This window comes from Thalassophryne amazonica, chromosome 12, assembly GCF_902500255.1.
Source record: "Thalassophryne amazonica chromosome 12, fThaAma1.1, whole genome shotgun sequence".
Lineage (NCBI taxonomy): Eukaryota > Metazoa > Chordata > Actinopteri > Batrachoidiformes > Batrachoididae > Thalassophryne > Thalassophryne amazonica.
The window spans coordinates 30,391,245-30,407,876 of NC_047114.1; the positions used below are offsets into that span (position 1 = coordinate 30,391,245).

The 16,632-nt window shown below is 39.9% G+C and overlaps 1 protein-coding gene across 1 annotated transcript; it reads right to left on the reverse strand.

The window, feature by feature from the left end:
* Positions 1-195: 195 nt before the first annotated feature.
* Positions 196-4,851, reverse strand: LOC117522098. The gene is made up of 5 exons (XM_034183474.1): positions 4,795-4,851; positions 4,545-4,696; positions 4,316-4,416; positions 2,226-2,640; positions 196-1,018 (listed from the first exon to the last, which is right to left on the reverse strand). Exons 3-5 carry the CDS (start codon positions 4,406-4,408, stop codon positions 774-776), a joined length of 753 nt encoding a protein of 250 aa, XP_034039365.1. The 5' UTR covers positions 4,409-4,416; positions 4,545-4,696; positions 4,795-4,851; the 3' UTR covers positions 196-773.
* Positions 4,852-16,632: the final 11,781 nt, after the last annotated feature.

Sequence of the window (16,632 nt, forward strand, 5' to 3'; positions counted from 1 at the left end):
GGTTTAGGTGTGTAGGAATCTATGTGTATATGTGGCAAAGAGTATTACTGGTTGTGGGGAAGAAGGGGTAGGGATAAATAAGCTGATGCTTCACCCTACCCCTTTTCGGACATGTTGGGTACACAGTAGGAACTTTTTTGTTGTTGTCTTTACTGATCTATCTTGTAATTGTTGTTGTATCAAATGTTCGAAATAAACAGTTTTCATTCATTCATTCATATATATATATCTCTCCAGTCAAGCTGGAAAGGGGTTAGGCTGTGCAGCGTACACAGTGTTGCACAGTCTCCTAGTTCGCATACTGCAAATCACACAGCACAACACGGGCTTTGAACTCGGTGTTGCTAAAAAGCGGTCTCCTTTTGCATACTTCATTTCGGAGCGCCAGCAGTGATTCACAGATTTTCACATTGTTTCTGCTTATAACTGCACTCCAGTCATCATCCATCTCAGCGACAGATCTAGGCTTTTGTACAACAATCATTTCCAAATAAATTCAGCATTATTTCATAAAAGAAAAAAAAGACAGGGGAGCGCTCAGACTTTCTATACCCAAATCAATCAAAGGGAATAATGTGATTATTAACCATCATAGGTTTTACTTTGTTACCATGACAAAGTAAAACCTCTTAAATCATTCTAAAGTCCGTTTTAAGCAGAAACAAGGCAGTAATCTGTAAATTTGCTGCCGACGGTGTGAAATGACATGCGCAGTATATAAAAGGGGACTGTTCAAACTGTGACACAGGGACCAGAGCAACACAGCCAGTGTTTTAGCAGCGCATTAGTGCTAGACCACCACAGCCCCCCTTTATAATTGTATAATATAAAGGGGTCAAACTTGAGTCAATTAAACATGCCATCAATATGCCCAGCATCTGCATGATGCTCCCACGTCCTTCTGTTGGCGTCAATTCAACACGAGGAATCTTGGACAGCTGTGCATCTGCTGCAAAAACACTTGCCAAACGACGATGTGCCGTAAGCTGAGGTGCAGGTCTTTTTGCAGATGACAAACCTTTGAAAAACAAAAGCAGTGACATATATAATCACTATTTCCAGGAAAATTACAAATATATGGAAGCACAACCACTCATTGGCTAGACAAGAGAATGTGCAAGATGCATAATCACTAAACTTCTATATTATGATCACCCCAGAGTTCTTACATCAATACAATTTATTTCAATCTACAGTATATGAAAACTTGTAGACTCTAGAGCGTCCTGTAGAGAATTTGTCAACTGCTGCTGTCTGCCAGACACGTCATCACACAACTGCCAGGCACGTTCAGAAGGTCTCGATTCCCAGTCAAGACTATCTGATGTTTCTACGCCAAAAGAAAATAAACTATTAAAAGTCGCTGTACAATCTCATTTAAACATAATAATACAAACCCTGTGGATTCACTACTATTCTCTGATTTAGACTGATCGGGCTGTTGGTGTGATTGAAGTGCTGGCACAGTCATCCTGCGGCCGTGAGGCAGTTGGAGTCTGTGGGCATTTTTAAGTCAAGACTTGAAACCCATTTTTATTCTCTTTCTTATGAATAGTTTTTATTTTTCTAATCTGTTTTATTCTTTTACTTTTGTTTTTAATTATGAATTTGAATTTTTTATTCATTTTTAATTATTTAATTTTTGTGTTGAATTATTCTGTGTGAGGCACCTTGAGATGGCTTTTGTTGTGATTTGGTGCATTATAAGATGATTAAATTGAAATTAAACTGAATTGAAATGGTGTTTGGCTCAGGCTCAACTGGTTGGTTGGATGGATTCACTGATGTGGCAGCTTTTATGACAACAGACATGGTTGCTTTTGAAAAGAAAAATAAACAAAACCCCAAAAAATTATTATTATTGGTCACATTTGTAAAGGGCAAACAAACAAGTTGAAATAATTACACATGTAAAACCTTCTATGGCAGTAACCAAAGTTACAATCAATAATATTCACACAGAAATATAAAACATTTGTGGCAATGCAAAAACATAACTGAATCATAAACTTATTTTCACAGTCTCTTTCTGTGCACTAACATGTTACTTAAACTTCAATTTCCTGAACACCTAGTAACACACAGCGTATATATTTTAATCATGGTCATAAAAAGTTATGTATATAGAGAGGAAGGATACACTTTTCTTTATTTCATGCACACACAAACAGAAATATTTCTGTCAAACGAATTACAATTATCACATTTTCTAAATTAATACCAACCTGCCGTTTCATTATCCTGATCAGCCACATCGTCTTGGCTTCTTGCCTGAGCTCTCCCTGGTGGCGAGATCTCTGCGGACTCCTCTCCATTATTTTCACTTTCACTTGTAGACAGACCTTCTCGTTTAGCAAGTGCTGCCTCACACTTCTCTAATTCCAGGAATGTTCCCAATGGCTTGCCTCTGCGTTGTGTCCATTGGTCAAAGTCAGGTTCCGAACAATTTCTTACAAGCATCTTCATTTTGGATGCAGTAGCCTCACTGCTGTCTTCTTTTGGCCACCAACACTTGTAGAATAATTTATAACGCCCACCACCTAAAGGCTTCTTTAGGTTCTTGAACGAAGACACCCATGACTTTGGGACACTGTACAAGGATCGCTCACCCACATTAAAACAGAAGAGGCACCATTCCTTCTGCAAAACAATGCAACATTTCTTGTATGATTAATAGGTATTAATTACTACTTGAAATAAAATAAGTAAAGTAATGGTGCGTTTACACATAACCAAGACGCGTTACGAATGTCATTTTTCTGTCATTCGTGACATATTCCTGACATTCTTAATGTGACTTAACGCATCTGAATAGGTTTCTTAATAGTGCGTGTTGGTGCGTGATATTCTTGATATTCGTGGAGCATGTTTTTGCCTTTCAAAAAAATCTTCCACGAATGTCACACACCACCCTCATTTCGTCTCACGTCATGGAGGTCGCAACTGAGCGTATTGATCCGTCTTGATGAATAGAACATGACAACGTTCGTAGTGGTTCCTGTGATGGTTCTTGGAGCCCAAACTGTCACGTTATTATGAAGTGACACAGAAACTCTCAAGTGTTGACACGACTTGTAACGCGGCGTCACATTTCACTGCACGCCACGACAAATCAGTTTTCTGTCACGTGCGCACAATTAAACTCGGCTCCAAATGTCGTTCCACAGTTCCTGCTGAAGCTCCTCAGGATGCTCCTGCAGGTGTTCCACCTGCTGTTGTAACCGATGAGCGGGAGAACGAGTCTGAGCAACCAGAGGAGCGAGAGGAGACTCACATGCAGCCAGACATCTCTGCACCTCCTCCAGTCTGGCGGAGGAAGAAGTGCGTGCACAATTAAACCCTGTTGCATCGCAGTCGGTTTGATTGCTGACACCAAGTCAGCTAAAAGTCTAATTTCAGTGCTCTTCAGCGTGCTCCTGCAGGTGTTCCACCTGCTGCATGTGCCTGATGCCACATGAAGCCAGACAAGTGTCCTCCTCCTCCTCTCTGCGCCACTCCATGGCACAGAGCCCAACTATGCATGCAGTCACAAAGTTCTTCTGAAAAAGTGGAGCGATCTGAATTCGGTTGGATGATTATGGATGTGTGTGTGGAGACAATTCACCTCGTGGCAGAACTTAACGATGCGCTGTTACGCACAATAGCGTACAACAACACGGAACACTATTCTTGACCGTGCGTAATGGTTCCTGATAATTCTCCAGCAACACATGCCATTAATCGTAACGTGTGGTAACAGGTTGCAGCAGTTCCAGTTCCTCTGCCCCGAATCATCACATTCGTGAACAGCGGCCAAGAATGTGTACTTCGTGGCATTCGTGACTTGTCGTCGTTATGTGTAAACGCAGCATAAGTCCCTTCAGTTGCTCCCTTGTTTGCACTCGGGGTCGCCACAGCAAATCCAAGGTGGATCTGCATGTTAAATTGGCACAGGTTTTACGCCGTTTGCCCTTCCTGACGCAACTCCACATTACATGGAGAAATGTGGCAGGGGTGGGATTTGAACCTGGAACCTTCTCCACTGAAACAAAGTGCATTAACCACTTGGCCACAACCCCTGCTACTTGAAATAAAATAAGTATTATTTACAAATTATTATGTTTCAAATTTCAATAATATGCAAACTTGCCTTTATAAATTTATAAACAATTTTCTGTGGTTGTGTTTTGTGTATAATTTTATACATTTTAGAGTAGTTTCAGTTTTCTGTTTATAAGTGTTGTATGCTACAGGCTTTTCATGAAAACCATGTTAAAATCAGATATATCTCAATTATACAGTAATAATGTTTAACTCTATGTTTGAAGAAACTTACGTCTTTTCCAATCATTTTACGTCGTTTTCTGCTTCTGTTTTGTACAACAGCATCACTGCCACCAGCTACTCTCTTGTTTCTTCGGGAACGCATCGGGTCTGCTGTGGAAGAATAGAATTTGACTAGTTAGAACATTAAATTTTGTACAAACTGTAAATTGAAAAGGTATTGAAAGTAGAAGGCGAGAGAGAGGCTCGCAAATGCGACAATGAAATGGATTTCTACAAACTGTGGAAGACGTCGGTCTGAGAATCGCCAACAAATGACGGCACGTGTGAGATTCCCTCTGCAAAAGCCACAACTTTACAACGTGCGCCCGCTGTTGCTCTCGCAGAACAAGAGTATCGTGTAGAGAACAGTTTTCATCTGCGATGATGAATCCTGGGAACAGAACAAGTCAGATTAAAAGACTTTATTTAATCCGTGAGCCGACTCCGAAACTTTTAGCTTTTGTTGTTAGCACAAATTGTTAGCCCCACGTTTTCTTCTGTATTGTTGGTAGAAACGTTTCGGCGCTTCTTCTTCTTCTTCTTCTTTCTTCTTTAATGGTGGTAGGCAACCAGCTTCTATGGAGCATTACCGCCACCAACTGGAATGCAGTGTTGGTCAGGAGTCTAACCAAACTAAACCAAATAAAAAACAGCCGTCGACTCATATTCTGTGTAGTAATTTAATTTAATTTAATTAGCTTATAATGCGCTAAATCGCAGCAAAAGCCGTCTCAAGGCTCCTTACATAAAACAAGTCAACATAAAATTGAATAAATAATTAAAAATGAATAAAAAAATCAAATACATAAATAAAAAGAGGTAAAACAATAAAAATAAAAACTAAGTAATCTTCTTCAGATATTCATAAAAGTATTTGAACCAGCTCCCACCAGACCCTAGCTGAAGTATGTTCTGTAAAGATGAGGTCCACCTGTCTCATCTGCATCTGACGGGACAGTAGTTGTCTATGCTGTTGGTACTTTGGACACTGTAGAAGAACATCTTCCACGGTCTCCTGATTGTTACCACAGTCGCAGGTTCCGTCAGCATGTTCATTAATCTTAAACAGTGAGCTATTCAGTCCTGTGTGACCAAACCTCAGTCTCGAAAACACATCCTCCTTCCTTTTGTTTCTGTACGTACACCTTCCCCTGCCAACGGTACACTGAATACCATAAAAGTGGCGTCCTGTGTGCCCAGCATCCCATAGATGCTGCCACTTGCTGATGCCTTTAGCTTTGATCAAACTCTTTAGTTCAGCTCTACTGTGTCTGATGTCAACATCTATAGTGGATGTCCCTGCTGCTTGTTTAGCAAACTTATCAGCCAGCTCATTTCCTCTAACCCCGATATGAGCTGAGACCCATATAAATGCTGCGAGAGCTCCTGAGCTTATTTGCCGAGGAAACTATGCCATATACAAGGTCTTGTCGAGTGTCAGACTGTATGTTTTTAATGCTGAGTAACGCCGCACTTAAGTCTGATGCTATTACTGCATTCTTTATGTCATGAGCAGTCACCCAGCGCAGTGCCAGGCATATCGCCAGTAATTCTGCTGTGTATACAGCAAGGTCGTTACAGAGCTACGTTGAGGCCTGGCATATGTACTCCAGCATTTTCATGTGATTTCACTGGATCTGTGAGAACTGAGACATTTCTTGAATGGAACACTTTTTGAAAATGACAAAGAAAAAGACTGTGTAGGAGAAGTTCATTTTCAGTGTCGACAAGGCCTTAAAAACATGGGCTGAAATGAAATTAAAATAATAAATGAGGAATTGTTTTCTTGGGGTGCTATGACAAATCCAGGGGGAGTTCTGTCTCCCACTGGTGCCGCCTATGCTTTTATTCATATGGCAGAACATTCAAAGTAAAACTGTGCTATACGCACAGCTGCACTGGTACTCATTGTGCTTGTGCTTGCTAAAAATAAATGATGCGTAGCAGAAAACACGAGGGAAGCGCTTCATAAGAGTAAAGCAATGACAGATTGTAGGGAGCGTTTTCCTCTGCTGTGCATCAATGATGTTTAGCACACATGAGCACCATGAGTACCAGTTATGTGCACCACTGGGTATACACTACTTTTGAATTCATTTTTGAATTTTGCGTATAACAATGCATTTAATCAACATTAATTGTGGAAATCATGCAATTAAAATTTTTAATCGCTGATAACTATATTTGCAATACATTACTGATTCTAAAAAAACTTACACATGAAGGTGTGAAGCTTTGTGATTATTATATATATAATATGGCTGAAATTCGGTTTTGTGTTTATTAAATTCCATGCAAATTAAAGGAGGCAGACACGATTATTTGTTATAATTGTTTTAGCAATTTTTCAGAGTATCATGCGTGCAGTCTCTTATTAACATGATGAAAAGCATAAAAAATTACATTTTTGTAGTCTGATATTCATTTACAATTGTCATCATGTGGATTCTCTATGTTGTTTTGACTGCAGCGACTCTGGCGCGCAAGGTATTATGGGATACATCAATAGGGTGAATGGCAAAGTTAATACAGTGTCATCCAAAAAGTATTCACACATCTTTCAAAAAATTTTGGATTAGCTACATTGAACACACATTACATCTTGGCAAAGATTCATAACATATAAATACACACTTGAGGCCAAAATAATGTAATCAAATTTAACAAGGATTTGAAGTGCATTTGCCCCCTAAAAAATGTTGCTGTTAAAAATCTGTGGCTTTGGCTGTTAGAAAACCTGTATTTGTTAATTATGGACCAAAAAAAAAAAACATAGTTGTGCTCAAAAGTTTACATACCCTGGCAGAATTTTTGCTTTTTTTGGCCATTTTTAAGAGAGTATGAATGATAACTGCTCTACTCCACTATGAAGTGGAGTAGAGCAGAGAAGAATTTTCTTTCACTAAAACAGATCAAGTCCAGGCTTGCATCTCAGATGTACCTTCTGGCAATTTGTAGCTAAACTTTCAGGTCTTCTTTTTAAGAAAATCCTCCTCTATGCCACTTCATCATGAAGATGGATAATTGGTGACTTCTGTTTGTTTCCTTGAGCCTAAAAATAGATTGACATTTTTTTCTTATGATGTGTAGATACAAAAATATGCTTTTTGTGTCTGTTTGTGTCAGCTATTTTAGAGTTAAAATTTTTATGGGAATCCATGTAAGAGTTCAGAATGGCTCCCTGTCTAATGTTAAAAGGCACAACCAAAGCAAGCCATGTGAAAATTTTGGCGCTTTTGTGCTTCCAGTAACTATAATTTTACTAAGTGACCCGACGAGGGCCCCTTCACACATAACATGACTGAAGCCGACTACCGCATGAAGAGGGAATTGCATGCCACTCGGGAAAAATCGGAGCCGTCTCAAATGCTTTGTACAGCTGTCACCACAACCATTCGCACACACCAGCGGCCGAAAGACAGCAAGTGCCCTATGATTGCCCATTCGACCCCTCTCTCGGCAGGTGTCGGCCAAATTCCAGGTTCCACACATGAACATCCAACACCCCTTGCTGGGCACTTAGACAAGGCAGGACTATTTGCGCTCTTGGCACAATAGTGGAGTGCAGATGACCACATTCGAGCTGTTTGTAAAAATTGTCTAATTGTCATATTGTCTAATTGTCATACATAAAATAAAAATCACAGAACAAAGGAACAGAGAGTGAGCCTTTTTTAAATGACATGGAGGGAAATGACCCAGAAATAGAGGACTATGAAATGTGTTCAGAAAAGCAAAACAAACATACATCCAAAATGTAGCCCATGACATTCAGATGCTTCACAACCTGTGCTTTAATGCAAACAAATTGCAAACACTAATCACATTCTCTAGCCTGAGCAGAAAAAGAAAAACTCTGCATCAGAGCTCACCATGGCTGTGCAACACAAGCATTTTTGGTTTGGTTGACAATGAACAGTTTTTAACTTATCATTAACATTGCTGCAGGTGACACGTGTCAATGGAAAACATTATATTGAGAACACAGTAAATTTTGCAGAGTAAAATATACTCTGCCAGGATAATATTTGGTCCCAGTCCAAATAGAGTTAAATATACTCTATCACAGTGCTAAATCAGTTCTATCACAGGGTAAAATTAACTCTATCATGCTGTGAATTACTCTTATTAGAGTTGAAAAATAAAAATTTGACAAGACAGTAGAGCTGATTTCACTCTATAGTAAGTAAGTCCCTTCGGCTGCTCCCTTGTTTGCACTCGGGGTCGCCACAGCAAATCCAAGGTGGATCTGCATGTTGATTTGGCACAGGTTTTACGCCGGATGCCCTTCCTGACGCAACTCCACATTACATGGAGAAATGTGGCAGGGGTGGGATTTGAACCCAGAACCTTCAGAACTGAAACCAAGCGCATTAACCACTTGGCCACCACCCCTGCTGATTTCACTCTATAATAGAGTGTATTTATGTCTATTTGGACTGGGATCAAATGTTATTCTGGCAGAGTATATTTTACTCTGCAAAATTTACTATGAAGACTTGGCCGTGACACAAGATGTTCTGGCACAGGGACGCGGAAGAGAAATACTAAAATACATGAGAGGATAATTAGAGAAATAACCAGAATCAAACATGATTCTGAACTGATGATGAACTATCAGAATAAAACAGGAAGTGAAAACTGAAAATTAAAACAGGTTGGTCCATGTGCAGTATAGAAAAGATAGGATCTCATGTCAAAATTTAAAGTGTTATATAGGACACAGCATTTCTGGAATTTTTATTTTTGTTGAACCGTTTATTTTTTTTCTGTACTGTCTAGCTCAATTAGTTGCAGAGTTGGGGCCAAAAAAAATTAAAAGAAATTCAATTTTTAAAGGCCAAGGTGGTGGCCAAGATTAAAGACCAAATATAGAATTTCACAACAAGAATCAAATACATTTGTTGCCATGTTGATATCTTTAACAATTTGTTAGATACTGAATGTGATGAGGAAATAAAAGCCAAAACTTCATCAAGTACTGTGGAAATAAGGAGAGACAGAAAAACACTCTGACATTTACCAAATCATCATTTGAAGTGTTGCTCATCTTATTAACTGATTACCAAGTCACATGTCAGGTTTTTTTTTTTTCTTCAAAAACAGTCTGGAGAGAGTCGTGACTTAACATAGTGCCGGAGTGAAGGCTCGGAGGCTGCGGGCGTCCACACAGACACAACCTGGAAGTGGGTGATTCTTAGACTACAGGCACTTATGTCCTTTGATCATATTGTATGAAAAACAGAAAAAAGGGGAAATTTCACACTTTTATAGTTATCTTTACAATGAAAGTGTTTTAAGAAATTTGTTCTAGTAGTCTATGATGACTTTTTCACCTTTTTTCAGCATCATTATATGCAAATATTGCCGTTTTGTGCTTGTCCCACACCCAGACATTTGATCTTCAATTATAAAAATGAATGGTAAAAAACATTTTTTCTAATGTTTTAAAATATCTCTGAATAAAATATCAGTAAAATAATCAAAACATAATTGGGGTATTCAATGTCATACAACTGTTGTGATTTTTTAAACAAAATGTAGTTGTCCCACACTATTGCCGTAATTTCCACCACAACACTGTAATGTCCCTTTAAACAGTTTGTATGAAAGATTGTTTGGGTAGTTTCTATGGAGATAAACAGTGACATCAGAGCACATGTATATAGCGCCAAATCACAACAAACAGTTGCCCCAAGGCGCTTTATATTGTAAGGCAATGGTGTGGTGGAAATTACATTTACAAGGCCAATAGTGCCTGTAGTTAAAGAATCACCCAGGCAACATTTGCAGCACATTAGAAGGATCATAGGTTCAGTTCTGTCTGATACCTGGATCAGCAGTGGCAGCACATCCTGTCATATAAGACCAGACTCAAATGTTTACTTTTGAGTTGTGGAGTCTGCTGGATCATGACCAAACCAGGACAAACATTTCCCACTTTTCCACTGAGGCTGGAGCAGGACATACTATATATCGCACCTGTGTGAGGAGACTTACTGCTCCTCGTAGCTAATCCTCTGGGAGGCTGTCATCAGCGGCCATGTGTCTGTGAGAGGGGACAGTCTGTCTTACACATATACATCTATTGACAACACAAACCCAGCATCTTCACCAAAACACAAGAGGCCCTGTAGTCTGAGGGTTTCCTCTGCGCACTGCAAAATTTCTATAAAGGTTCTTGCTTTCTTTCTGTTTCCAAGTTGCCCTTGCCATGGGCACAAACACACCCCCATACCACCACAGATGCTGGCTTTTGAACTTTGCGCTGGTAACATTCTGGATGGTCTTTTTCCTCTTTTGTCCAGAGGACACGACATCCATGATTTCCAAAAACAATTTGAAATGTGGACTCATCAAACCACAACACATTTTTCCACTTTGCATCTGTCCATTTCAAATGAGCTCGGGTCCAAGAAGGCGGCGGTATTTCTGGATGTTGTTGATGTGTGGCTTTCGCTTTGCATGGTAGAGTTTTAACTTTCACTTGTAGATGTAGCGATGAACTGTGTTAACTGACAATGCTTTTCTGAAGTGTTCCTGAGCCCATGCGGTAAGATCCTTTACACAATGTTGGTTTTTAATGCAGTGCCGCCTGAGGGATCGAAGGTCACGGTCATTCAATGTTGGTTTTCGGCTTTGCCGCTTACGTGTAGAAAGTTCCCCAGATTCTCTGAATCTTCTGATTATATTAGATAGATAGATAGCTAGATAGATACTTTATTGATCCCAGAGGGAAATTCAAGGCATCCAGCAGCTTACACATTAGACAAGACACACACATTGCACCAGACACACAAAATAGGGTTAAGTAAATAAAAGAAAAATGGACTAATCAATAAAAGCTACTAACTAAAAATAAAATAAATTTGTGTGCAAGTGCAGCATCCAGTCTCAGAGAATATGACGGAGGAGTAAATGTAGTAGTGCAGTAGTGAGGAGGTAGCACAGATGTAAACAGTACACAATGTGAACAGTGTAGGTTGTGCAAAGAAGTAAGCAGTGTAAACAGTGTTGGTAGTGCAAAAGAAAGCAATAAAAGGTCAAACAGATGTGTCACAGGATTATTTCTTACTGAGATGGGAAGAGTTGAACAGTCTGATGGCCTGAGGGACAAAAGACTTCCTGAATCTGTCCGTGTGGCAGGACTGGGACAGCAGTCTGCCGCTGAATGAGCTCCTCTGCCTGATGATGGCGCTGTGCAGAGGGTGCTCAACATTGTCCATGATGGCCAGCAGTTTACAGAGGGTCCTTCTCTCTGCCACTGATGTTAGTGTCTCCAGCTCTGTTCCCAGCACTAAACCAGCTTTCCTCACCAGCCTGTCCAGTCGCCCGGCGTCCCTCCTCTTCATGCTGCTCCCCCAGCAGACCACCACAGACAAGAGGACACTGGCTACCACAGACTGGTAGAACATTCGCAGGAGTTTATGGCAGATCCTGAAGGACCCTAACCTCCTCAGGAAGTACAGTCTGCTCTGTCCCTTCCTGTAGAGGGTGTCAGTATTGGCTGACCAATCCAACCTATCGTCCATAAGTGTCCCCAGATATCTGTAAGTCTGGACCACCTCCACATCGACCCCCTCAATGGAGACTGGCTGCAGAGTGGGCCCGGACCTTCTGAAGTCCACTACCATCTCCTTTGTTTTGGCAATGTTCAGCTGCAGGTGGTTTGATTTGCACCACTCCACAAAGTCCTGTATCTGGTCCCTGTACTCTCTTTCCTGTCCCTCTCGCACACATCCCACAATAGCAGTGTCGTCTGAAAACTTCTGCATGTGGCACGACTCCGAGTTGTAATTGAAGTCTGATGTGTACAGAGTGAACAGAACTGGAGAGAGTACAGTTCCTTGTGGTGCTCCAGTGCTGGTGATCACTGTGTCCGAGGTGCAGTTACTGAGTCTGACGTACTGTGGTCTTCCAGTTAGATAATCAGTGATCCAGGTGACCAGATGAGTGTCCACCTCCATCTCCATGAGCTTGTCTCTCAGTAGCAGGGGCTGGATGGTGTTGAAGGCACTGGAGAAGTCAAAAAACATGACCCTCACAGCGCTGTTACCCCTGTCCAGATGAGAGTGGGCCCTGTGAAGGAGGTAGAGGATGACGTCCTCCACTCCCACCTTCTCCCTGTATGCAAACTGCAGTGGGTCCTCAGCATGTCTGACCTGAGGTCTGAGGACGCTCAGCAGCAGTCGCTCCATGGTCTTCATCACTTGGGATGTCAAAGTGACTGGCCTGTAGTCATTCAGCTCCTTCGGGTGTGCCTTCTTAGGAACTGGAATGACACAGGATGTCTTCCATGTGACTGGGGCCTTTCTGAGACGCAGGCTCAGGTTGAAAACATGCTGGAGGGGCTCCCCCAGTTAGTTGGCGCAGGCCTTAAGCATTCTGGGACACACTTTATCCGGGCCTGCTGCCTTCCTGGGGTGGAGTCTCCTTAGCTCTTTGCTTTTGCAGCCTGTGATGGTTTTCATTGCATCCCAGACCTCCTTCATGTCGTTGTCTTGCAGCTTTCTCTCCACCTTCTCTCCACCTATTATGGACTGTATATGATGGAATCCCTAAATTCCTTGCAATTGAACATTGAGAAACATTGTTCTTAAACTGTTGGACTATTTTTTTTTCATGCAGTTGTTCACAAAGTGGTGATCTTCGCCCCATCTTTGCTTGTGAACGGCTGAGACTTTTGGGGATGCTCCTTTTATACCCAATCATGACACTCACCTGTTTCCAATTAACTTGTTCTCCTGTGGAAACAGGTATTCTTTGAGCATTCATCAACTTTCCCAGTCTTTTGTTACCCCTGTTCCACCTTTTTTGAAATATGTTGCAGGCATCCATTTCTGAATGGGCAAATATTTGAACAAAAACAAAAACATTTATCAGTTTGAACATTAAATATCTTGTCTTTGTGGTGTATTCAGTTGAATATAGGTTGAAGAGGATTTGCAAATCACTGTATTCTGTTTTTATTTATATTTCACACAACTTCCCAACTTCATTGGAATTGGGGTTGTACATTCCAAATAATTGCACAAACTATTTTCCTTTAGATTGCTGTATTTAGAGTGTTGTGCCGTTCAGTAATCTGATCACAGTTGGAAAGAAACTGTCACAGAACCATGCAGACCTGCACCCTAGGCTGCCTGAGCCCAGGAGAGAGAGCAGGTGGGCTGTGTTGAGTCCCTGATGACATTTTTTTGCCCTTGTCATTCAGCGTTGTTTGGCCAGATCCCCAACAGGTGGCAGCACGACGCCAATAGTCCTCTCAGCTGACCTCACCACCCTCCTCAGGACCTGTTTCTCTGAGGTGCTGCTGCTCTCATGCCAAAGAGAGATGCAGCTTGTTAACCAGTGTTGTAATGCTGTGCTTAAGGCAAATTTCACTTTTACTCCACTACATTTCCTCAATAAAATGTATACTTTTACGCCGATACATTTCCCTTAAACATCTTCATTACTCCTTACTACTTTCTGTTAGGTTCTTTTATCACTGTGAGACCTCCAAAAAGAACTGGACAGTAAACGGACTTCAAAGTTTAGATGTTGTATTGAAAAGAGTTGTTGCACCGGTATAGAGTTATCTCAGCGCTGGGATCTTGACCTGGCCGCAAACACCAGGAACAACGAACCCAGACTTTCTTTGTTCTCTAACTTTTATAACCAGCCTAAGTCACCCCCATATGCGTGGTCCTGAACCTGGCTTGAATCGGTGTCTATGTGAGCTGGCTGCAGGGTGGTGAAAGTGGGCGGTGTCTTTGTGTCTTTTGTGTTCATGGTTGTTATGTAAAACTCTTATAGTGTGTGTTTATGTATGTAGTGTAGTTTCACGCAATAAAAACAGTGTTCCATCATGCTGATTCTTTTTCCAAATAGACATGAATACTTTGGTTTTATCAATTAAACATATATAAAAAGATCAGATGGTTTTATCAATTAGACAGCCGTAAAAGGATCTGATAGTTTTGCAAAATACAAAGATGCATCATGGAACACTCTTACAACTCCCCCTGTTGACATGAACTTAGTCACGTCACTAAAGAAGAAGAAGAAGAAAAAAAATGAATAAAAATGAGGTGCAAAAACAAAAAAACAAAACAAATAAAATGAGAAAAGAAGAAAAAAAGAAAAAAATTACAATTAAAATATGAAAATAACAAAAACTCCCGAAGGTCCATGTGCCCGTAGCTAGTACAATTTTAATTAGTTCAATTTCAATTTATTTTCCATTTATGTAGCATCAAATCACAACTAAAAAAGGTAAGATCTAACCTTACCTACCCCAAGAGCAAGCCAGGAGAGGTGGTGACAGTGGCAAGAAAACTCCCTCTGAATGAATGAACGACAAACTTCAAGCTTTGGTGATTTGAGGAAGAAACCTCGAGCAGACCAGACTCAAGGGGAGACCCTCTGCTTGGGCCATGCTACAGCTAACTCTGTGTGGCTATACGGTGGAAATAAACATTAAACAGAATCAGAAAGACAGGATAGAATATAATTAAACATTTCTGAGGAGCCCATGAGCGCAGTGTAACCATGTGATAGCTTTAGCAACAATGTGAGATCAGTTAATGTAGACCCTATTCTGTCTATATCAGGTGGAAGGGAGGTGATGTCTCCACAGCATACGGTCCAATGGCACCAGGGTCCAATTCTTCAGGCGAATCCGTTTCAGCATCACCTGGAGACTCAAAACAGAGCTTCAATTTCGTACATTTGAAATGGGGAGGGTTTAAGGGAATCTTGTTCGCTATAGCGGTATCAATAAAATTGAGACCCAGGTCATTATGTCAGTATTTGTATAAAAACAAGATGGATTTATTATTGAGTCCAATTCTGAAATAATAAAATATAAGAGTATGATCTCCATTTCAAATAATTATAATGCCAATTATAATTATGATGCCATTTCCGTGAGCAGTATTATTGCAAAAATTGTTTATCGTTATTCTAGTCAAAGAAAAACAAGCATTGATGAGCTGTGACCTGCAGTTTGGTTTTAAACCAGGTCTCTCCATTCTGCAGCATTAAGGACATATTCAACTATCACAAAAATATTTCCCTATCTCAGACATTAGTTTCATTATTATTTTTGGTCATCATTTCAAAATGTGGTCTCTGTTATTCTTCAACCTCGTTATGTGCACTTTGGAAGCTGTATAAATATGGTCATTAAATGGAAATCAGATGTCCCCCACCATGATTCAATAATTTTAAATATAAAAACAACATAAACTCTCCCATTTTTATCCTAAATCTTGAAATGTGCTTATGTGTGAAAGCACTCTTGGGGTTTTTTCCATCAAAAATGTACTGTAGTTGAAGTATTGTAAAAATCAATGATCTTATGATAGCTATCAACATTTTAGACAGTAGTCAACAAACATTACTCTCAAATTCAGTGTACAGGATTCTTTTAGCATTATATTTCATTATGCAGCCATAAGAAGAACAATAGATATAAATTGCAAAGTGAATTGAGTTTTATTAACGTAAAGTTAAAAATAACTTCAACAGCATATCGACAACATTGGCCTAACCTCGAAGATCTCTGCTGCGGAGCTGCTCTGGGTGATTGTCCTGATCTGGACTACTCTTTCACTCAGGTCTTTGATCGCTTTCTTTTGCCTTACCTCTACATTCTTTTTCCATTTCTCATGTTCACTTTGCAGATATCTCTCCCTTCTTTCAGGATCAGGTAACAATTAATTAAAACAAAAACATCACCAGCAAAAGAGTACAATTAAATGTTCTGGTTGATATCAAAATTTAGACTTTTATATATTTTTTTTTATTTGGTATTTTCAAGGTATACTTTCATTGATGTCATGAGGGACATGACAAAATAGGTGGTGTCAACTGAGAAAATGTTTTTATTTCTCATAAAAAAAATTAAATTTAGTTAATGTTTTTACAATGTTTTAAAGAGGACATATTTCAAAGTTTATATCAAGCTGTTTAAATATAAATTTCAGTGACCCAGTAGATGAAGTACACCTCAAGAGCTGAGAGGGATTCAAATTGTGCCATTTTCATGGAATGACTCATTTCTGCTATTGTACTTAGGTTGTCATTTTTTTATGTCCACCAATCAGGTACTTAAAGTAAAATTCACTATGTTGTTTTTCCCATTCCGTTCTCTGTACACATTGATGACCTGTTAATTAAGGTTAAAGAAAGTGGTATTGGATATTATCTTGGGGAAAATTATGTTAATTGTTTGGTTTACGCTGATGATTTAACCCTGCTAGTCCTACCAAAATGGGGTCTTCAAAATCTCATTTAAATATCTAAAAATTATGTCTCAAAATTTGATCTGTCATTTAAAGG

Bases quoted from the DNA above. Each gene is read 5' to 3' on its own strand.
- LOC117522098 (XM_034183474.1), bottom strand. From the start codon at position 4,408: ATGCGTTCCCGAAGAAACAAGAGAGTAGCTGGTGGCAGTGATGCTGTT. The intron at 2,641-4,315 runs GTAAGTTTCTTC...ATTGTTTTGCAG, and splicing joins GTAAAATGATTGGAAAAGAC to AAGGAATGGTGCCTCTTCTG. The intron at 1,019-2,225 runs GTTGGTATTAAT...TGTTTTTCAAAG, and splicing joins TCAGGATAATGAAACGGCAG to GTTTGTCATCTGCAAAAAGA.